This window comes from Poecilia latipinna, unplaced genomic scaffold, assembly GCF_001443285.1.
Source record: "Poecilia latipinna isolate Pla-1442-1.1 unplaced genomic scaffold, P_latipinna-1.0 Scaffold642, whole genome shotgun sequence".
Taxonomy (NCBI): domain Eukaryota; kingdom Metazoa; phylum Chordata; class Actinopteri; order Cyprinodontiformes; family Poeciliidae; genus Poecilia; species Poecilia latipinna.
In genome coordinates this window covers 301,200-323,916 of record NW_015113258.1, presented here as the reverse complement: position 1 = coordinate 323,916, position 22,717 = coordinate 301,200, and the positions used below count along the sequence as shown (strand labels likewise).

At 41.2% G+C, this 22,717-nt stretch overlaps 2 protein-coding genes across 10 annotated transcripts in view; one reads left to right on the top strand and one right to left on the bottom strand.

Annotated features, from left to right (window-relative positions):
* rapgef1b (Rap guanine nucleotide exchange factor (GEF) 1b) overlaps positions 1 to 21,127 on the top strand; it is a 53,387-nt gene extending 32,260 nt beyond the window's left edge. For 4 of the 9 annotated variants that reach the window (XM_015043627.1, XM_015043624.1, XM_015043626.1 and 1 more), the window contains 20 exons: positions 266 to 380; positions 643 to 823; positions 2,100 to 2,621; positions 3,999 to 4,201; positions 6,078 to 6,239; positions 9,458 to 9,604; positions 11,162 to 11,254; positions 13,460 to 13,545; positions 13,913 to 14,018; positions 15,104 to 15,179; positions 15,437 to 15,521; positions 16,150 to 16,242; positions 16,346 to 16,531; positions 16,649 to 16,733; positions 16,847 to 16,941; positions 17,020 to 17,098; positions 17,176 to 17,277; positions 17,837 to 17,934; positions 18,044 to 18,172; positions 19,074 to 21,127. In XM_015043627.1, coding sequence (XP_014899113.1) covers positions 266 to 380; positions 643 to 823; positions 2,100 to 2,621; positions 3,999 to 4,201; positions 6,078 to 6,239; positions 9,458 to 9,604; positions 11,162 to 11,254; positions 13,460 to 13,545; positions 13,913 to 14,018; positions 15,104 to 15,179; positions 15,437 to 15,521; positions 16,150 to 16,242; positions 16,346 to 16,531; positions 16,649 to 16,733; positions 16,847 to 16,941; positions 17,020 to 17,098; positions 17,176 to 17,277; positions 17,837 to 17,934; positions 18,044 to 18,172; positions 19,074 to 19,224 — 2,794 coding nt within the window. In that variant the 3' untranslated portion in view covers positions 19,225 to 21,127. The remainder of the gene's footprint in view (positions 1 to 265; positions 381 to 642; positions 824 to 2,099; positions 2,622 to 3,998; positions 4,202 to 6,077; positions 6,240 to 9,457; positions 9,605 to 11,161; positions 11,255 to 13,459; positions 13,546 to 13,912; positions 14,019 to 15,103; positions 15,180 to 15,436; positions 15,522 to 16,149; positions 16,243 to 16,345; positions 16,532 to 16,648; positions 16,734 to 16,846; positions 16,942 to 17,019; positions 17,099 to 17,175; positions 17,278 to 17,836; positions 17,935 to 18,043; positions 18,173 to 19,073) is intronic. The other 5 variants (XM_015043632.1, XM_015043630.1, XM_015043628.1 and 2 more) reach the window with 4 other exon arrangements.
* The window catches only part of uck1 (uridine-cytidine kinase 1), a 5,665-nt gene continuing 3,986 nt past the window's right edge, over positions 21,039 to 22,717 (bottom strand). The window contains exons 2-7 of the mRNA XM_015043633.1: positions 22,396 to 22,555; positions 22,165 to 22,261; positions 21,929 to 22,071; positions 21,765 to 21,859; positions 21,643 to 21,691; positions 21,039 to 21,549 (exon numbers count right to left, since the gene is read on the bottom strand). Coding sequence (XP_014899119.1) covers positions 21,356 to 21,549; positions 21,643 to 21,691; positions 21,765 to 21,859; positions 21,929 to 22,071; positions 22,165 to 22,261; positions 22,396 to 22,555 — 738 coding nt within the window. The 3' untranslated portion in view covers positions 21,039 to 21,355. The remainder of the gene's footprint in view (positions 21,550 to 21,642; positions 21,692 to 21,764; positions 21,860 to 21,928; positions 22,072 to 22,164; positions 22,262 to 22,395; positions 22,556 to 22,717) is intronic.

The window sequence follows — 22,717 nt, the reverse complement described above, 5'->3', positions numbered from 1 at the left end:
ACCTGATATTAACTCTGAGAGTGTTTCGGTTGGACAGACAGGATGACTCCATGCCATTTACAAGAGGGGCTTTCATGAAACACTCATGATTTCATCTCACCATTAGAGAGCAGGGATGATAATGTCTGTACATATATATGCATAATCAAGGTGCATACATGCTTAAAGGTGTGTTTTGATGCTTATGCGATTGTTTTAAGAAAACTTTCATCACTCATTGCGTGTTTGTAATTTTTTTCCAATGTGTTTTTTTCCCTCCCTGTAGTCCACCACCAGCACTTCCGCCTAAGAAACGTCAGTCGGCGCCTTCACCGACACCAGTGGCAGTGGTTGCGCCGATGAGCCGTGGCTCCAGTTTACCATGCAGCGACCACAGACAGGTGACGGATTGATTCGATTATGGATTTTCCAGAGTAAAATTGCACTTCTGTTTACAGCCTCCCGTGTTTCCTCAAATTTTTCAACTCGAGGAGCTAGAAAAGCAATTGCCAAAGTGTGTCATACAATCTCTCTGCCCTTTGGCAGAGTGTCAGTGTTCTAATCCTTCACAATCTAACTGCGCTGGGAACATGCAGGCTACAGCAAACAAACGTTTTCGAGCTAACAAGACTCACGACATGGGAATCTTCTTTTCCCGCGCAGGAATACGAGCAGGAATTCTTCCAGAGGCGTTTCTCTGGGGGGAGCCACTCCTACGGCGGAGACTCCCCTCGCCTGTCGCCCTGCAGCAGCATGGGGAAGCTCAGCAAGTCTGACGAACAGCTTTCTTCCATGGATCAGGACAGCGGTCAGTGTTCTCGCAACACCAGCTGTGAGACGCTGGGTAAGGATGCAAACAGAACTCCATTGTGTGGATTTTCATGTGGGACACTTGTGGTTCGTTTTTGGATTTATTCCCGTGTTTGAACCGAAAAAGGTTTAAGTGTTGTCAAATTATTAAACTCAACTCTAAAAGTTGGCACAAAAACGAACTTGTTTACGTTTTTTAAACAAGTTCAACTAAATAAATTTTTATTCTGTATTTTCAACTGAAATATGTTGCATCTGACAAGTTTTTCCAAGTCATATTCTGTGGTAGACAGTTTAGTGTTCAACCCGTAGGCTCTCTGTTACCTACAGGTAGTAACCCAGAAGTAGATATTTCTTTTATTCTTTGCACTAATGTTCTTACAGTCTTATATTGGTCAGAATTAAGGTTTTAAGTAATTTTCAACTCTAGATAAGTATGAAAAACGAAAACAGAGTTGAATTTCCAGACTTTCTTTTCACCCAGTTCACCAACATCTGTTTTCATCTGTTAATGCACCCATCCCTCCTTCTGTCTATACATTCATCCACCCATTTCTCCACCCATACATGCATAAAATTCTCACATCTGCCTCGCCTTCCTTCCTGGCTTTCTCCCTCTCTTCCTTTCCTCCAGTGTGTGCATTCTGCAGCCTCTATTTAAAGCTTGACCACTGTAAAAAAAAAAAAAAAAAATGTCTGCCATGAACTCATAGTAAACTTTTGTATTTGCACTTTTAATATTTATAAGGTGATTTAGAACTGTGGAAAAGCATAGAACATGTATGGGAACAGAGATTATTTTTGGTGAAATCCACTTTTTTCACTTCCGATACAGATATTTAGGGTTTCGTATCTGCCGATACCAATCCTGTACAGAAAAACGGTGCTGAATTGACCTAAAATGCTTCTTAAAGAAAAAAAAAAACACAAACATAAATGTACTGAATTATAAATTTACACACTTAAATACACCAATAGCTTACAAGACTGGTCAAACATGTCAAACAAGAAGTGCAATTAGGAATCTTAAATATAATGCAAAATAAATAATAAAGCATGACATCACTCAGAGCACAAAGCATAGAATTAGACTGAATAGATCTGCCATTGTGGACCGTTCATATTCATATTAATGCATATATTAATATCGCAACGGTGCTTTCCTACAAAAATCATAAACTTTCATTGGTTCAAAAAAATAAAGTTTTATAAATACTTCTAATTAGTAAAAACTACTTTTCTTTGGAGGTAGGATGTAATAGTTTTATCACAATAATTTTATTAACTTTCAGCTGTCTTTACCTTTTCAGACAACACGGAGAGTTATGACCCTGATTACGACTTCCTCCACCAGGACTTGTCTGCCGGGGACAACCTACCTGCGGTACAGGTGGGGGGCTGCCTGAGCCCCCTGCCCGAGTCTCACAGCGAATCCTCGTCCCCCGTTCCCGGACAGCACCTCGCGCACCCCCCTCTGAGCGCCCCTCCCTCCCAGCAGCAAGAATACTGGACTCCACAGCCCAACCAGAGTAACCCGCTACAGTCATGTCGCACCAGCGCACCCCCCGCTCTGCCTCTGAAAAAACGACGCAGCACGCAGACCTCATCCTTCTCCGATGGGGGCTCCAGGGTGCTGTACGAGCGCTACCCCTCCCAGTACGACAACTTGTCAGAAGAGGAGCTTCACCCCACGCCGCCGTTCCCCCTTTTCACACCCATCTCGCCCATGCCCCAAACCAACGGGGGAGTTTTTGTCTCCCAGTTCATGGCCAGCGAGAACGCAGATGTCCCCGCCAACCCGCCGCCACTTCCTGAAAAGAAAAACAGACACAGTAAGTGGGGTGGAGATGTTAAGGGGGAAAGGCGATGCTGTGGATGGAATAAACCCAGGCGATAAACCGAAAGCTAATTGACTGCAAAATTTCTGACAATAACCGTATCTGCATTTTCTGTGTTTTTAAAAAGTGAAAAGTTGTATTTTTTTTTTTTTTTTTTTACTTGGCTGTGTGTAGGTAGGCTTATAATGTTATCGTCTATTTATCGTTATCGAGGCAAACTGCTCAATACATCATGACATTGATTTTCCGCCATATTGCCCAGTCCTAGGAAGTAATGAAGTACGAAGGTCAAAAAAAGGACGCCCTCTGATTGAGATGGCTGCAGGACACGGGAGCAGAAAGCGAAGTCAAGAACAAAGACTAATCAAGAGAAAAGTAAATAATGAGGTTGATTAGGAAAAGGAAAGCCGGACATTTGCAGCGCTTCACCATCAGCTCATTGTTGCACGTTTTGTGTCAAAGAAATATTCAGTGTGAATAGAGACAGGAAGTAAATACTAGGATGTGCCACAATAGAGTCTGGGAGAGAGGCCACAGAGGGCAATATTTGGTCACTTCCTCGGCTGCTTGGCCATCACTTCCTCACTAGCTACTGTATTATGTCATCCATACGATCAGCCCTACCTCATTGTTGAGACCATTTTCTTTATTGAGGATGACCGCAGTCATGTAGAATGTCAAAAGTACAACAAGTTTCCTGTGAGTTTAAAAATACGTTCTGCTCTTTGGTCATTATTATTCACTTTTGTGTCTCTGGAGGAGTTTTGTCACCAATCGAAAACTGACAGTGGTTGTTTTAATGATGTAGGCTGGGTTATTTAATCATCAAGAATGTATTTGGGGACCTTCCTTATGTGGGTGATAAGGATTACAGACACATTTTAAGAAGCAGGAAATACAGTAAGAAGTTTTTTTTGTTGCTTTTTTTTTTTTTTAACTTCCTGTCATGCTGCAGCTACAATCTTCAATGTATTTTAGTGGAATTTTATGCGATAGACCAGCACAAGCAAGAGGCATAAGTATGAGCTGAAAGGAAAACCTGATTTTACAAATTGTTTTAACAACTGACAGTCTGAAAATTGACAGATTGGCGGCTGGTTTATGAATAGGTGCATCTTTGTGCTATTGCAGGGAACGGTGGGTTCAGGGCCTATCTTTCTTAAAATCGTCACAATCTGTCACTGCTTTGTCGGTTAAAATCTCAGTAAAATATACCAAAACTTTGTGTTACTCAGTGTTGCAGGAAGAAGTTTAAAGATGTATTAAATAAGTAATACGTCCACAAGAAAACGCACGAAATCAAACCGTAAAATAAATCCGTCCTCATGCAATCGAGTTCACAGCTCTAAACCTTTCCTCTTCCTCCTTCAGTTCTCCAGTATATGCAGTTTATGGAGGACTACTCGGAGCCACAGCCCTCCGTTTTTTACCAGATGCCACAGAGCGAGAGGATCTACGAGCAGCATAACAAGCTTTTCCAGGAGGTCTACGGCTTCAACGACTCCTTCAGCAGCACCGACTCGGTTCACGAGCCCCTGCAGCCGCCAGCCTTGCCTCCAAAACAAAGACAGCTGGTGAGAAGCGCTCCGTGCGGGCAGCCGTTCTCGAAGTTTGCAAGCCAGTTAGTTTCATACTGTTCCCGGTCTCGTTTACCGCTGTGGTTGGAGTACATAAACAGCTGGATTCACTAATTTGAGCTGCATGAGCAGAGGTGTAATTTAAATTCTTCGCATTTTTTTCCCCCGCCCAGTTTAGACTGAGTGGATCTGATATATTCATCAATGAAACTCAGAGTTTCACCTAAAAGCAGGAGTGTTATGGAGAATCTGTCATCTTTTTTCCCCCTTTCCAAGGCTTTCTCTTATCTTGTCATCTCTCTGACCCACACAGCTCTCTCTCTCTCTCTCTCTCTACGTCTTTATTCTCGGCTATTTTTGTAGCCACAGACACAGACATTTGTGTGCAATCCTGAGGCGTTAGCTCGCCGGCGGGAGACCGGACAAGATTTTATCAGCCACGCATCAGATTCAGAGATTTTATCTTAATCCGAGGTGGTGTTTGGGTTAATTGAGACAACAGACTGCCAGTGAATCAGCAGCAAACGTGATACACAGGATAGATCACTGCAAGCGAGAGGCTTTTTTAAAAAAAATTTTATTTTTGTTTTAGCTTGAACTAAAAAGTTTTGAATCAAGTTTAGAAGCCATATACGTTTTACTTTGATCACTCCTCTAGATGCCTAAGTGGGGACAAATCTATCTGTCCTTAAGCTTTTTGTTAGTATTGCACTGGCTTAATATAACACATCTCATCAGCGTATGTCCTGTTTTTTTTTTACTACCCTGACTGCGTATTTCAAACAGATTTTTATTTTTATCATTCTTTCGTCTGTGAGTGGTCTGGTCATACTGCACACATTTGTGCCGCTGCTGCAGGCCCTAATCCGGCCTCGTGTTTTTTGGACTTGATGAGCTCGAGGCCCGGTGGAATAAGCCTGTTTGCCCCCTGCATAAACCCGTGTTACAGGCTTACATGCTTTGGCAACTTTACACAGCTTTGCAGGAAGGGGGAAAAAAAAAAAAAAGTAATTCCAGCTGCTGGGTGGATAAAGGCTGGAAATAAAACCCTACAGCACATCATATTGGCTCTGTTTGGACCATATAGTAGTTGGCCTGGTTTTCTCTCTAAAGCTTAAAAGCGAAGGATATCCAAAGGTTTATTTGAGGATCGCCGATGATTTGCGTTACCTGAATGCCTCGCGTGAACTTCGAGGACATAAGGTTTCTAGAGGGAACTCCGAAGGAGTATTAGGGAAGTATTCACACCCTTGAAACTTTTCCACGTTGTCAAATTACAACCACAAACATCAACAGCTTTTATTGAAATTTTGTGACATACCAACACAAATTGGAAAAAAAAAAAAAAAAATCATAGTTTGCAATATTTTTTTTTTTTTTACAGAAAAAAAGGGATGAGCATTTTTCATCAAAACCTTTTGACCTTGTTTGGTGGAAATCTAACATGCAAACCTCACTGTGATGGTGTCGGCTTCACTCTGCGAGAAATGCTTTTTTTTCCCCTGCAGGTGTGAGGGACCTGATCAAAGTTGATTTTAGCCTCTTTATGTAGGTTTATGGAAAAATTTGAGAGGTATGAATATCTTTATTTTTTTTTTTTTGCAAGCTCCGTCGTCCGGCAGTCTGAGCTGATGTGTCTCAGCTTTTATTTCTCTGATTTTTATTATTCTGCTGCTGCTGAACTTTTGATTCAATCTGCTCTAACTCAGTCTTGCTTACTCGAGTAATCAACTGTTCACCCTTTCTCTTTTCTTTTCTTTGTCCTTTAACACCGTCTACTCCCTCTTCGCCTGCCCTTGACCCCAAACTACTCTCACTTCCTCTATTTCTGTTTATCTTCTCTATCTTTTCCTTCTTTTGTTTTCCTCCTCAGGCTTCACACTCCTCTTCCCCTTCTTCCTCCTCCTCCTCCTCTCTCTCCTGCCACCTCCAGCCGTCTGTGGCGGCCCTGGAGGAGGCGGGCTCTGGGCTGGGCCTCAGCATGTCCGTCTCTAACTCCTACTTGATCGGCCAGGCGTCTTTGACCACGCCCACGGTGAGTCGCCTCCCCCTCTCTCCTCCTCCTCCTTCACATTGGCGTCCCGGCTAGATGCTGTGTGGTGAAGTGGTCCTGAGGTAGCTCGACATTTGAGATTCTGTTCACCTTTTATAGTTACTGGCGGAGCTCAAGCATCAGTGCTTTTGTTGCTGTGTGGTTCTTGATTTCATTCATTCATCCAACCACCCATCCATGTGCTGACAGATGTTTCTTCTTATTATTATTATTCCTTGAAAGAATCTGTTCAATTATGATAAAAATGCGCTGTTTTGTGATTATGAGCACTTGCGTCTATGTGCTTCTGCTGGCTTGTAGCTATCCTGCTTTGTGTGTGCTTGTTGTACTTTTAGAAGCGTTTCCCAAAGTTTGACTTCTGGTGAAGTCAACAAAACTGGGGAGTTCTTAAGCTTGACTTCAGTAATCAATGTATACACAAAAAAATAATTTCAAAAATTATACGTATGCTACAAATCTTGCAGGAGACAAAATCAGTACTGAGAAAAAGATGAACAATATTTCAGTAGTTGATGCTGATCATATTGTGTGTAAACCTGAGACGATGACGTATTTTGTTGGACGATAAGTTGTCCCAGAAATGATAGAGATAAACGACAATATTGTTGCTAATATAGCTAATGTAATGATAATGGCATTAAAGATGCAAGTACACCCTCTTAAAGATCAATAAACTTTCATTTTGTACTGAGCGCTTAACACTGAAGACATTTTAAATATCCAAAATAAATAAAACAGCCAAAATGATAAATAAAATGGGATCATTGAAGTCTCAACAAAACAAAATTGCCCCTCAAAACATATTGGTTATGAGGCTTAGACAAGGAAAACATGCAAAACTGCAAGTTAGGACTTTTGTTAAACATAAAGTGCAAACTAACACCGTACTATACCATGTGTCGAATATTTTCAGCATTTTTCAAAATGACTTCTTACCTGTAATAGTAAAGGGCAGCATCTCTTTAAAGCGAACTACACAAATAAGCATGGAGATGAAAATTAACATGTTGATTTTAATTGAGCTTGTGAATAGTTGATTTATTGCTCAGTTTTACTGGCTTAATTGTGTGGCCACAAGTCAGGCTGCACAGTATATCGTGAATGTGTCATTGTCACAATATTTCCACACGCAAGATCTGCTGGAATTACAGTTAGTGTGTGGATGTTACTTTAATAGTTATCACAGAGACTTCCTGTGCCTGTAATGTATTTGGTGATACATGTTGTTTAACACAGCAGAAGATGCTTCGAAAGGTAAAGAGAAGGAAAGGTGGTCAGGTCTGTAAGAAACTACAACTAAGTAGTTTCAGTGCTTAAAAAAAATAAAATAAAACAGACGTCGAACAGGAGCAACACTTTCAATAAAACCTCCTTGTTAAGATGGAATTTTTTTTTTTTATTATAATTTTTTTTAAGTAATGCTTTCATCTACTCATAAACTTGGGTCTGTTTTCTATGAACTGATTGGAAAAACATTCAAACTTTGCAGTTTAATAGTTTGTCGCAAGTCATATTGTTTATTCGTCATCTGGAAAAGAACGGAATGGCATGCTCCCATTAAATCGCCCCGACGCCAGATCTTTCATAGAAGAGTAGGAAACACTCGCCTTCAAAATAAAGGCACGCGTTTTAGGAATGGTTAAACCAAAGCAAAGGTATTTTATACTTTTTGGTGTAACATCACATTGCCAGTTTTCTGTCCTGCCACAGGCTAACTAATTGCAGCTTAAATGGTCTGCTTTTGATCGCCTCTGTTTCAAAATCTGTAATCCATAAAACACTAATTAAAGTACAGCTGAATTTATCTATGGGGGAAGTACAAATATTCTCTAAAACCCAGTGTGAGATTTATGAAGCATTCATTTTATTTCCTACAAATAGGAAATATTTATAATGTTTATTTTGGCCTAGAATGAAAAACCTAGTCAGTCTGAACTGAATTATTTTACACTGACTACAGATCATTTAAAACCAAGTTTGTGATTTATGAAACGTTTATTTGTGTGGAAACGATCTAAAAAATATTGCATATTGTCTTTTTACCTGGATGAATCATTACATCTCTTTATTTTCACGACGGGTGGAGAAATTAGAGGTGCATTTGATCTCTTTTACGTTGAAGCTACAGTTATGGAGCGAGTGAAAACCTAATTGGAGTCTGGCTCCTTATTTTGAGCTCGTAACTAACAAAACATTTCAGCCTCTAACCGGTTCGTATGAATTTGGTATTTTGTAGTCAAAACGTCTCTCTGTGCCCCCTAACTTTAGCGTGGTGTGGCTAAGTGTAAGAATCCTCCTTGGTGTGTTTGGGAGGGTCGACCCATGATAACCCCACGACATGGTGCATGAGGCACGTTAAGACATGGCGTGGATTTCCCCCAGGATATCTCTGGTGGAATGCGGCACCAGGTGGGCTTGATGGAAAACGCCCTCCCCCCCCCCCCCTCCCCCCGTTTCATCTCGTCTTCGTCCTCCAGCGTCTATCGCCTTCGTCATTCTCTCGACCGAGTTTTGCGCAATTTCCCTTTAGTGAACTCCCTTGGAATAATTGCGTCGTTTAGCTCATCGGAGGTGATATTTGGACACATTTGCTCAAAGATTTTTAACGATGCTTTTTTTTTTTTTTTTTTTTCGGCCTTGATCTTGTTTGAAAAATAAACTAAAATTGGTGTGCGCATGAGCGTGTGCATCGTTTGCCACTGGTCTGTGTCTGCATGGCTCTGCGCCGGTATGCTCGCACAGGGCTGGTATGTGAAACATGTTCTAACAGGTTACTGCTACCTCCCTGCTGACAGGCATCTCTTATGCAGGTGACACACTTGTACACTGAATCATCTCCGGTTTTAATTTATCATCCAAGCTAATCAATGTCTCTGCAAGATTTACCCCCTCGCCCTCCTTATTATTTTTTTTTTTTCTTACTGTAAATCTATTAGTCGTCTTTGTCTGAAATTTTGTGTATACAGATGTATGTGTGCATGCAGCGCATTTCATGTTCAGACACATCCCTCCCATAAATCCGAGTTGGCAGAGGTGACGCTGCTTCCCATCATCCTGCTTTCTATTGTTCTGTTTCTGTTTGCTCTGACTTCTCTGATCTCTCAGTTCTCTCCTTTTTCTTTTTTTAATTTTCTATTTTTTTTTTTACTTTTCCCTTCTCTTTTATTTTTCCTGCTTTGGTTCCTCTCCACCAATCGCAGAGCTTGGACCAGGTCGCCCTGACCAATGCCACCGTTCTGGATGGCAGCGGGGGCGGTCCCAACGGTTCCCTGGCTGGGTCAATGGGCTCTGTGGCCGTCTGTCTTCCCTCTGAGTCTTCTCTCACTGACTTGCTCCACACCTCGGCGGTGAGCTCATATGACGGAGTCCTTTAGGCCTTAATGAAATCTGAACGCCGACCCTCCTTGCCTCTGCAGATTCAAGTTAGATAACAGCTGTTTGGGTTTCTTTTACTGCTGCACATGTAATGAAACTATATAGTGAGTCATTCGCCGTGTGGCATCTAGGTGTCATTATCACGTCCCGCAATCTGTGTTCTGTCTTATTATTAGTCTGAAAAGAATCCCAGTGGAGCATGCTACACTGCCTTTTTCTTGCCAGTAGGATTTTTTTCTTTTTTTCATATGATGCGCTCCAGTGCCACCTGTTGGTCATGACGACTCACAGCTGCTCCTTGTAGAATTGAGGTGCACTTCAGTGAATTAGAATGTGATTGAAAAGTTATTTCAGTAATTAAGCTCAAAAAGAGAAACTTGTTTCGCTTGATGTATGATTAGTTGAGTTTTTTATGATCGTGGCTTACAGCCAATAATAACACAAGACCCAGTTCTTCTGAAAATTCACCAATAAAAAAGCGATTGTAGAATTAAAGGGGCGGCCTGCTAGAAAAAGTATATACAGTCACTTTTTGGTGGGGCTCCTCTGCAATGTTTGCTCTGGTAACTCAATATTTAAGTGATAATACTTCATAGAATATTTATCGATTAATCAATTTTTTGGTATTTATGGATTTCACTTTTGAAAAATCTGGATTTTTTTTTATTTTTTTTTAAGCACCAATACACTCCTTGGGTTTCTGTCAGATTGATGTCGGCATGTTTAAGGCCTACTACCGTCTTTGATAAGTTTGTTTTAAAGCCTCTATTGTAATATAAGGAAATCAAAGTAGTAATTTTATAAGAATACTAAAAGTAAGAAAATTAAAATGAGGAATATTGAGCATGTCGTGAAGTTGTGCTTTATACGTTTTACAAACAATACTTAATGGAAAATACTTCATCTTTTAACACATCGTCATCAAATTATTATCAGTCGCAGGACTTTGATAAGATCACGCAAACAACTATTTTGAAGGAAGAATGGACTGAGCTGCTCACCTCAGATTCTAAGAACTTTTTACTCATTAAAACAAGTTTTTCTCATGGTTTTAAGACATTGTTTCAGGTAAAATTACATCATTTTCTGCTAATATTATGACTTTATTCTTGTAATTGAACAAAAATTCTTCTAGGACGGCTCTATTGCTTTTTAAAAAGTATTTTCTGTCATTTGTGATTTCTCTTTTACAAGAGAAATCGGATCGTTTTTGAGAAATCTGTTTTTATTTTTAAGCCATATCGCCCAATTCTAATTCTTTAATTCTCTTGTTGAATATTCAATTTTTGTTTTTTTGTTGTTGTTTTTGTGGGGGGGGGGTGTCTTTTTAAAACAGGAAATGATTTTCCTTTTTTGAATTTAATTATTGTGACAAATTAGGTTTCCAGTGACATTCTAATCTATGGAGATGCACCTGAAGCTGACCTCAGCCAGCTGCTGTCTCTCCTTCAAGGCCGTTAAAGCCTCAGCAAACACTCTCTGCTGCTTCACACCTCGGTCTGTGTCCCTCCTCTCTTCCCCTCCTGTAGAGCGAAAGCGTGAATGACGAGGGCGGGGAGGGGGAGTATGTCAACCTATACTCGTCCAGCCAGGCCAATGGAGAGCTGCCGCTCTCCCTCCGAGTAAGTAGCGGACTGCCGCGGGGGTGAAAGGTCAATCCCATTTGCACGTCCCATCGCCTCGGGGTATGAATCAATTCGGATGCGGGGGAGCGATTAAAAGTAAAAAGGGTCTCCGGCCCGCGTCGCTCGGCACATCTCGCTCAACGTGTTGCGCCTCCTATTGATTCATCCCCGGGAGGAAAAAAAAAAGAAGAAAAAAAAAGGCGATCGGAAATGCAACGCGAGTGTAGCCGAACCGGACTACATCATGACTTCAGGTTCACAGGTTCGCCTGGGACTGAATCATGGACTGGTGTTTGTGAGGGGGGTGGCAGGGCACGGCAGGGCGGGGGAGGGGTTTTTGTTGTTTTGACTGCCTGGCTGGTGACTGGTGTCTCTTTGGCTGCTGCTTCAGCTGTGGTGAACATTTAACCCCGTTCTGCTCTAACTCCTGACATCTCTCTGCTCCCAGACTAGGATTCTCAATGGGTTTCCAGTAACATCTGCCGTAGTGAATAACGTGCACCTGTGCATGTGTAGCAGCTTATTTTGTTTGTGTGGTTCTATTCTTTTGGGTCAGCTTGTACCTTTGCTGCAGGTTTTTATTCTTTTGTTTGTTTGTTTTTGGTCAACATACAAAGGAGACAGTGTGTGTGTGTGTGTGTGTGTGTGATATTCTGGCTCAGACGGTGTTTGAGTTTTACCCCTTTTGGTGTTCCCTCTGATTTTGGCTTTTGTGCATTGGGTTTTCTTTACTCACACTAAGCAAGCACTTCACACCCACTCTGCATCACCACTTCTGGGACGATGTGGTAAATGTGTCGTCAACACTTCCATTCTTCCTTTTTCTCCGCCAGTGTGTTGCATGACATCCTGGCGGGATCATATGAGCTCATCTGCAGCCAGCTTGTTGTTGCTGCATGGAGTCACTCGCCAATGTTGTTCCACACACAGTTCAGCTCAGACGGTTGCATAAATCCATCGTAGGCATGAACAGGAGCTTTTAAAAAAAAGAAAAGAAAAATGATTCATTTAAGCTAGTTTTCTCCAAGGTAGAATAATGTAACTGTGTTGAATATTTAAAAAAAAAGACTTGGGTGAACAAGTTTGAATTTGTTGTGGATTTTCTTTGATCCATATTTAGTCAAAGTTGTACATGTAGGCTCAAATATTTACATACACCCTTAAGTAATATTGTCTTTTTGTGGTTTTCATCCCAGCAACCTGACTGTGACAAGATATTTGACCACTTTCTTGGCAAAATTTGAATTTAATTTGGTTGGTTTGCAGGTACAATTATTATTATTTTTTTTAAATAGCCCAGTAATTTTCAGTAATGTGGAGGTCAAGGCTGTATCAGAACCCTTTTTACTTATTTCATCACTACTAAGATTAGTATTTATGTGTGTTTGGCATTATCATTTTGAAACATCTGACCAGGCCTGCCGCAATTATAAATTCTGCAGGGCGATAAATTGTCCCAGTAATTATTGTGATTAACGATATTATTGATGTTTTTGAGGCTATTTTCAAGTAATGTAAAATAGTAATGAAAGATGTTTTAAATATCCAAATTAAAATGCAATCACAGCTATAAATAAAGTGGCAAAATATCCCTTCAAAAAATGTTGATCATGAGAATGGACATGTTTGAGCTCATTTTAATTTGTCATATGATCAACTAATTAAGTTCTTATTGCAACAGGCTTAGACCGTTTAACCCAAGAGAGATTAGTTAATATGTCTAAACACCCCAGTAACCAGTGTTTAAACTTAACTGGATACAATTGAATACCAGAGTGCCTGTCTGTCTGGATGGAGTGAGTTTGACATCGATCCTTGCTCTGAGAGAAAGCCTAGAAACACAGAAGCATGTTTTCCAAAGTCAACACCTTCAAGCATGACTTGGATTAAATTAGCATCTACCCACCACAGACGGGCCAATTCCTTTCTGGAGAACAGACAGGATAGTTTTCCCAAAAACACAAAAAATGTTTGTCATAAATTTGAGCCTGCATGGGTAATTTTGTGGACTACAGCAAATTCAAGCTTGTGTGACCTATAGGAGCATCAGATATAAAATCAGCTTGACCTGAAAAAGAGGGGTTCCAATAAATGGAGACCCAACAATAGTGACGTTCATGCCAACGTTGGGTGGATGCAAACTTCTCAGCAGAACTGTAAACATCAGAGGCTGACGGTCGCTCTCTTTCCTTCGACTGCTAGGAAACCATCGCAGCTGATGATGTACTTCAAGACCCTGCTCCTCAGATGCCATCCAGCAACAGTAAAGAGGCTTTAGACAAAGAAAGGTAACAGTGATTATGCTCACTTCCTGTAGTGCGTGAACTCTAAAACTCCATATTGTAGCTGACAATGTGCTCTTTGTTTGGACGTGATGCCATAAATCACATCACAACGTTCAACGCTACATTAAACTTCCCTTATTGTAATATATATATGAATCTTGGAGCTCTTCTAAACATTGCTAAGTAAAGGAAATAACATCCTAATTTAATTTGTGAAGACAAATAGAATCACTGCTGCTTTTTGCTGTAAACTGATTTAAAACCAAAAAAGTATGGAAGATTAGTTTTTGGTTTATGAATGAACCGTTTCAAACATGCATATGGATGAGAGACTGTCTGTGTTGACGGCGGATGTGTGGGTTTGCTTTAGGAGGCAAAAGACGGCAGAAACGGCCGGGAGCGTTGAGGAGGATGTAGACGAGCTGTCTCTGATAGACCACAAGGAGATCATGAGCAGGATAACGCTAAAACAAGAGGTGAGTCGACTTCTGAGTGGTGTGTGATGTTTTAGTAGGACTTCACCTATCAATTGGCCCCTATTTCCTTAATTTTGGGTGATAAGTGGATTCTTGCATGTGAAACCGATCTTATCCACCTCTGCAAAGGTCTGAAAGTCCTCCACTGTTTCCTTTTTACTTTATTCTTTTTAGTGACTTTTTTTTTTTTGCCTTTTAAAAGGATCAAAACAGGTCTGTAGTCTTAACCTGTTGTGCAATTTTTGTTTGTTTTTAAAAAATGAAAAATGAAAAACTAAAGGAGCAGATTTTTTTTTTTTTTTGCATGAATTTAAGTTAATTCAGTAGTTTGGCTCCAAACTTTTCATTTGTATTTGAGAGCATATGCAGCTAAAATAAGTGTGTGTTGTTTCTCGGGCATTTTTCGATTCTTTTCTATAATAAAACAAAGTTATGTGACGTAAGGTGCACTGTGAGCTTCTACACTTTGATATCAGTTATCTTTAAAAATAAATCAGCATCGGCCAATTTTTAGACTTCTCTTACAACAAAACCTCACAACAGCAGCACCAGCACATTTTACCCAGTTGTCTTTGGAGCAGAAGTCATTGCAAGTCCAATCAGATCCTGCCCGTCACCACTCTCGGCCGCTGCTGCCCTCTGGAGTTTAACCTGCTAAACTGCAGCGCTAAAACTTCCTCCGCCTTCTCCCGCCCCACCACCTCCTGCTGCTTTGTCCTGAGTGGTGCAGTCTGATGTACAGATGTGTGAAAATGCTGCACGCCTCTCCGCAAGGTTAGAAGCACCATGACAGCTGCAGTTTACCAAGGAACGAAGGGAGGGGGATCAGAAACGCGAGGAGCTTCCTGATCAGGGAGGAAATTTAGCGCTGTTACAACACACACCTATTGCAGTGATTTTTTTTTTTTTTTTTTGCACAAGTCAGACTTTTTCTTCGTCATCAGAGGAGCCGGTGCAGCGATAGGAGGGCTTGGTGGGGCAGAAGAGGAGAAAATGTGCATGCAACATTTTGGGCTAAACTGCATCAGCCTCCAGGCTGATCTGCTCTTCATCTTTTTCTTATGCATCACTCCAAATCTTTGTAGAATGACGACGGTCCTGACGTTCGTGCAGGGTCAGGAGACATCCTTCTAGTCCATGCTACGGAAACAGAGCGCAAAGGTATGATGCTAAAGCTGTTTACCTACTGTGTCTCATCTTTTCAGATCAGAATTTATTTCACATTTGAAAGCCGATTTGTTGAGAACATTTTTCTGTCTGAGTGGCATTAAGTGGCCTCAGTCTGGCATTAACAGTCTGTCAGCCTGTGCTTGTAGCAGTCATGTTTGATTTGTTGTCAGCTTGTATTGGTTAATCTCGGCGGCATGTCAACTCAAAAACGCTGCTCTCTTATTTTTTTGCCCTCTTTTTCTTGACAGATCTTGTTTTGTACTGTGAAGCCTTCCTGACTACATATAGGACTTTTATAACCCCAGAAGACCTCATTAAGAAGCTACACTACAGATATCCTTTCCAAATCACTCAACATGTCACGCTGGCCTAATCGTCTTTCTTTGCTGGCAAAACTTTTTTTTCTTTTTTTTTTTGCTTTAATCCTTATTTACTCAGAAAAAACTGTCCTTATTTAAATCTTTACTGAGTGATGCTGAAATTGCAGCTAAGATGAAAATGCTGCTTTTCTGGATTCTGTTCTCTGTTTCTTAGTTCTGGAGAGAAAAAAAAAATTAATGGTGCTGAGGATTTTCAACTCAGTTCCTGAACAACAGAATGGTTTAGATGAAAGGATAATCACATGGTGGAACGGTCCAGTCAAAGTCCAGGCCTAAATGCAATTGAGAATCTGTGGCAAGACTTGAAAATACATTTCAGGCGCTTTTCAGTGAGTCTGAATAAAGAAGAACAGGGAAGATTTTGAGTATCTGTGTAAAACCGGCGGGAGCGAACAACAGCATAAACCAAGGAACAGCCGTAGCGAAATTATTGACTGGATACAAACGCTTGCTGCATGTTTCAGAATTTTGAAAGCAATTTAATAATTTTTTCTTCCGTTTGTGTTACGTGCCACTTTGAGTTGGCCTTTTATGTTAAAACATGAGACTTTATAGACCATTACCCTTGACCACAATAGCACATACACCACATTCTGCCACAGTCCGGACACCTTCAAGAAGCGAGTTAGCAAGAACACCTTCTTCGTTCTGGTTCGTGTCGTCGACGAGCTGTGGTGAGTTGACCTGCCGAGTCAGTCAAAATAAAGCCTTGCATGCCAGGTAAACCAGTCAGACGACGAATCAAATAATCCCCACTTGTCCACCGCCCTCTTCCAGTCTGGTGGAGCTGACCGAGGACATCTTGAAGCAGCTCATGGATCTGGTGTTCACGCTTGTGTGTAACGGCGAGCTCAGCCTCGCCCGTGTCCTCCGCAAGAACATCCTGGACAAGGTGGAGCAAAAGAAGCTGCTGCGGTACACCAACTCCCTCAAGCCGCTCGCTGCTCGAGGGGTCTCGGCAAGGTACTGCTGAGAGAAAGGAAAACTGACGCCGTCTTGTTTCCCCTGCTTACTGTGTTGTGTGTAATGTTTCGTAAGTAACTGAAGCCGAGGCTCTTTACGGTTTGCGTTTCCTTCCAGGCCTGGGACTCTTCACGACTTTCGCAGTCACGAGATTGCCGACCAGCTCACGCTTCTTGATGCTGAACTCTTCTACAAGATTGAGGTGAAGTGATTTCCCTTCTTCCTTTTGGTTGTAATAAGTCTGCTTTACCTCTCGGAGGCATGGAGAATAAACACGGTCATCTGTCATCTTCTCCTCGTCCTGCTTTCTCTTAGATCCCAGAGGTTCTGCTTTGGGCGAAGGAGCAGAATGAGGAAAAGAGTCCCAACCTAACCCAGTTTACAGAGCACTTTAACAACATGAGCTATTGGTAAGACGTGACTTGGAACGGCCGTCTCTTGATTTAGTCTCTCTTTAAATGCTGATACCTTTACTTTCTGACCTGTAGGGTGCGCTCTTTGATAATTCAGCAGGAGAAAGCTCAGGACAGAGAGAAGCTGCTTCTCAAGTTCATTAAGATAATGAAGGTAAGGAATCTTACTTTTAAAAAGGCAAATTCACTTTATGGCAGCATTTAACATTTATTCTCCTCTTCTTATTCCAGCACTTAAGAAAGTTAAATAATTTCAACTCATATTTGGCAATACTGTCCGCTTTGGACTCTGCCCCCATCAGGAGATTAGAGTGGCAGAAACAGACCTCTGAGGTGAGCTGTTTTTTTTTCTTTTTTTAAAGGGGCAGTATTATGTAATATCAACTTTTTGAGCTCTACATCATGTTATGATGTTATTCCCTCATCAAAAACATACCTGGGATGCTGCTTTGATTCTTTCATGTATGTTTGAGAAATCCTTTAACCTCCCATGGCAACCATTCAGCTGTGCAAAATCCTTCACTCAGCTCCTTCAGACTAGCCAGCAGCAATTAGCAAATACCTGGTGGATCTGCACATCAGCTGAGCTCTCAGTGAAATGCTGCTTAAAACGTTGTTAGAGTTAATAGAGGACCAATGTTGTGAGGACTTCCTGAAGAAGGAGTTTCTTAAAGAGACAAAGGCCCAATTTCAATTTTTACGTCATATTTGATAAATGCAGGATTCTTATAGCAACTGAATGTAACATAGTTACTTGATCGTGCTATAAAATGGCACTATATATGTCTGGAAAATACATGATACTGCCAATTTAATAAAAGTTTTTATTTTTTATTTTTTTTTTTTTATCTTATATTCACAATAACACACTTATCTCTTGATACTGCTCCAGGGTCTGGAGGAGTATTGCACGCTGATCGACAGCTCCTCGTCCTTCAGAGCCTACAGAGCTGCTCTGGCTGAGGTGGAGCCCCCCTGCATCCCGTACTTGTGAGTAAACTTTCCTGCTCAGACTTGAACAGATCTGCTGCCGCTCAGCTCAACCTGACTTGGTTGTTTTGTTTGATTTCTCCTCCTCCTCCTTCCATCCTTCCTGCAGAGGCCTCATCCTCCAGGACCTGACCTTCGTCCACCTGGGGAACCCCGACCTCATTGACGGCAAGGTCAATTTCTCCAAACGCTGGCAGCAGTTCAATATTCTGGACAGCATGCGGCGCTTCCAACAAGTGTAAGACTGCTTACAGTTTCAGCAGCTGCATTCACACGCTTTGAACTTCTCCTTATGCAATTTGAGAAATTTTAGGCAAAAACTAAAACAAATGCATAATTTTAAAGTTGACTAAAAAACTGGTCTTAAACTTAAAATTTTAAGATTTTAGTAGTTTAAGATTTAATGATAATAGAGCTGCAAGGGTCATCACAGGAAACCTTTATCTGTGCAGTCCAAGAATCTGTAGATTCTTTCTAGTAAAGTAAATGAGAACAAAACCATTGTTGAAAGAAAACTATAAGAAATCCCATTTATAGATTGTAACAAACCATGTAGCACAGAAAGAATTTCAAAGAATATATTTTTAATAACCAGATCACTGTCGTTTTTATGTGTATGACCAAATTACATTATTGTGAAAAGATGTTTATTTAATTTCTCAAATAGTTGACTCAAATACATGCAGTATTTTTTCATATTGTAACAATTTAATAGTTTTCCCAATATACTCTGCCACAACCAGCCCTTTAAAGACATTCTTGATCTTGATGTGGCCCAAAATGAAAATGAGTTTGGCCCCCCTGATTTAGATCAAAGCGTAATGTGTTAGAATGGTCTAGTCAAAGTTTAGACCTAAGTCCAATTGAGAATCTGTGTCAAAGCCTTGAGTTTTGCTGTCCATTCAATCTGACTAAGGTTGGGCTATTATAAAATGAATGGGAGAGAGTTCTAGACCCAAAATACTTGGTGCTCAAAACAAATGTACACCACACTTTTCAGATTGAATCTCAGTATCTACTTTTGTGTTGGTATGGCAGAGTGTTTATTAAGGAACTACTTCATGCCATCTCAGTTTGACCTTTGATAAATTGATCACTTTTGTTTTTTTTCTAATGCATCTGCCCTGTTCTGACCTCAGGCATTACGAGCTGAAGCGCAACGAAGAAATCATCTCTTTCTTCAACGACTTCAGCGATCACCTGGCGGAGGAGGCGCTGTGGGAGCTGTCCCTGAAGATCAAACCCCGAAACGTCAATCGCGCCAAGACTGACCGCGGAGAGAAGACCTAGGGTCCCCCCGCCCCACACAGGCCTTCGACACCGACCTTCAACTGTGCTTCATGACACTAACTCCACTTTATTACACACTAAAAGAACAACGCAAGGAAGCTACCGGGAGACTCGCTCGCGAGGAATCCAGAACAAACTACAGACAACTGAAATGTCACTGAGGTTTACAAAGAGCCCTGCCGCTCTGGGAGATTATAATTTGGGATTACTGTTGCTCTGACTCGGTAGTGGAAATGGAAAGCCGGCATCACGGAAGAGAGAGGAGTCAGAGCAGACGGTGGGATGGGGGAGGGGGGAAGAGACGCTACGGAAATTACCAAAGTCTGCTCCCTGGACTCTTTGATTTAGAGTGGAGCTGTTGCGTGTGAGAGAACAATTTGAATGGTCCATACTTCCCCCACCTCCTCCTCTTGTCCCTTATGTACGTGCCATTTGCTGGTCACCTTCTACAACACTAACAAGTCCTCAACCAGCAGAAGCTCAGGAGCAAACCTGCCGCGAACTGTGACGTGCACACGCAGGCTGCCGGCTGAGAATCTGCTGCGACTGAACCGAAAGGGCAGGACGGGCCCCTACGGACTGGAATCAGTTTGTTTTGAAACTTTTTTTTTTTTTTTTGTGTAAGAATCATGTATGGTTATGACATGTATTATATACAGTGCTCCTTTTGTTCTTAAAAAGGACGTTTATGCTTATGAGAAGAGCTTAGCTTCTCCTAAGTGCCGTATCTATATGCACTAAAAAAAAAGAAAGGAAAAAAAAAAGCAAGGCAAAAACACGAAAAAGAAAAATTACTAAAGATGCTGTGATCTATGTACGTCATACTGAATCATGGAGTGCCGTGTTCAAGTGTAGAGAACCACGAAGCAATCGCAATCATGTCCCAGTCATGTCGGTGTGTAAGAGTGCGTGTCTGTGAGAAGTCCTCTGACTTGTGTGTGTGCGTGTGTGTGTGTGTGTTTGTCACTCCATGTGCTGTAGGAAATTATTGGAATCCTTTTTGGGATAATAATCACAGAAACCCTCAACACCCCCTCCCCCTCCCCCCAACACATCACACTGTGCTCTCAAACTCCAATAAAACAAAAAGCTCTGTTTATATTAAAACCATGGCTGCAGAGGTTTCTTAAATGAAGACACTTAAATACTTCAAAAGAAGTTTCATTTATTGATGTACACTGTTCATAAAGTGGAAAAAAAAACCGTTAAGGCATAGACTTGGCAGAATATAAGCAAGTGCTTTCAAACTGGGAGGGTTTTTTTCCCCCACTTGCCTCGCAAAAGTATTCATACCCCTTAAACGTTAAACAAGCACAAATGTATTTTAAAAGGATCGTATGTGATAAACCAAGATGATGGATAACTGTATCCAGACCCCATGTCTTTACCGTCTTAGAGAACATTATTAAAGCATTAGATATTCTAACAAACCTCGGAGGCCTTCACAGACCAGTTAAGACTTTGATAAAATTACATACCAGTGGACCATTTCCTGATCGACTTCCTTGGGCAACTGGTTGCACTGGCTTTTATTTACTTAAAAGTAAATATGGCTGAATACCAAACCCTATCAGATTTTGTATAAGGTTTGAAAGCCACACACAATTTTTCTTTCACTACACTACGCTCTACATGGTCCATCAGTTTGTAATCTGGCAAAGCGCAGGTAAGTTGAATAGGTATGAACACTTTTGTACCGTAGGAAGCCATTTCAAACCCGAACAGGTACGTCAACATAACCATGTTATTTGTATTAATTTGCTTTAAATATATACTACCCTAACTGTAATAAAGAAGTTGCCTGCATGGTCACATTTAAAAGTGCAAAAGCACGACTCAAAGAAAACATGTTCTTATTAATAATCATAGGACCTGGGTTAGTAACTGCTTATTTACCCATTTTAAAAATCTAAACAAACAAAGCCTTTGGGAACACTGGTTACTTCCGTACAGTGCAGGAACCCTGTTAATAACTACAACTTGTAACACTGAATAACTGACATTACCCTAAACTGCAGAATGTGTAACATTCTGGCAAAGTAACATCAGTTCACGCTGCAGCTCCACGGTCTGGACCTAACTGTTCCCGTTCACTCATACACCCACAACACACACATACATCCTCTCCGTTTCAGTGGGGCCGACTACTAGGCTCCAGCAGGACCCTCTTAATTGGAGGGTTGGTGGATCCGTTCTGCAGGTCGCTCTGCTCCGAGATCAGCCTTTTGCAGGCTCGGCCATGGCTGTTGATGTTTCCCCGCTGCCACTTGCAAATGTCACCATTCAGAATATCCTGGATGTGCTGCACAATCAGGTTGATGGCCACTAAATGACAAATTAGGAAGTTATTAAGGCCGCTATCTATCTCAGTGATACTGAATATAAGCTGGGATTTTTTTATTTTTAAAGATTTCTCACCCATATTGTCAACCCCTCTCGGAATGATGACATCTGCATACTTTTTAGTCTAAAACACAATAGAAGTACTTAGAAATCTAGCTGAAATCATACAAAACATCAACGATGACTACTGTACTTACAGGCAGGCAAAACTCCTCAAACGCAGGCTTTACAAATGTTGTGTACTGATTCAGAATCTGCTCCAGGTCCCTCCCTCGGTTCATGTCTCTCAGCACTGCAAGAAATAAGGTTCTTTGAAATGGAACGGAAATCCTGCAAACATGTGCGTTCGGCGCTTGGGTACCTCTTCGAGACAACCTGACATCTGAATCCGTGTCCACGAAGAGCTTCATGTGGAACATCTCGCGCACTTTCTGGGGGTAGAAAACGAGGATCCCTTCAAAGAGGACGACATCCGCTGGGTAAACCGTGATCCTGTCTTCCAACCTGCAAACAAACAAACAATGAGCTCTCAGAATACAAGGGAACAGGGTGATTTTTCGTCATGACTTCACAATCGTAAAGTGTTTTTGTCTCAACCTGGAATGGGTGATGAAGTCGTATGTTGGCACCTCGACCGGCCTCCCCTCTGCAATGTCCTTCAAGGTTTTGTACATAAACTCGTTGTCGAATGCCTCTGCGAGGCATTGAAGAAGAAAATGATTCATTTTCCATTACAGCAGATTTTTATTCACAATCACACTTTCAAATTTATCTTAGCTTTGCACAAAGCTAATGGAATAGCAAAAGTAAAAGTCTGGATTTATTTACCTGGGTGATCAAAGTTGTATTGTCCTTTAAGGGCTTTAGCCTTCTGATCTGGAGTCAGCACGTTGTAGAAACAGTCCTGGCTGATGATGGCCACCTTTCTCTGGCGGTGGTCCACCTTGTGCTGCCCCAGAAGCTCCATGATCTTGGCGCAAACTGTAGACTGTAAACAACGCATCTCAATTATTCTATTATTAGCTCGCTGTTGAAATAACACACCTCAATATGTTTTTTTTTTTTTTTTTTTTTTTTTTTTTTTAATAAGCTGAAGAATTTTTTTTTTGCCTAGGGGATAACGGTAAAGAGGTAAACATAAAAACATTTT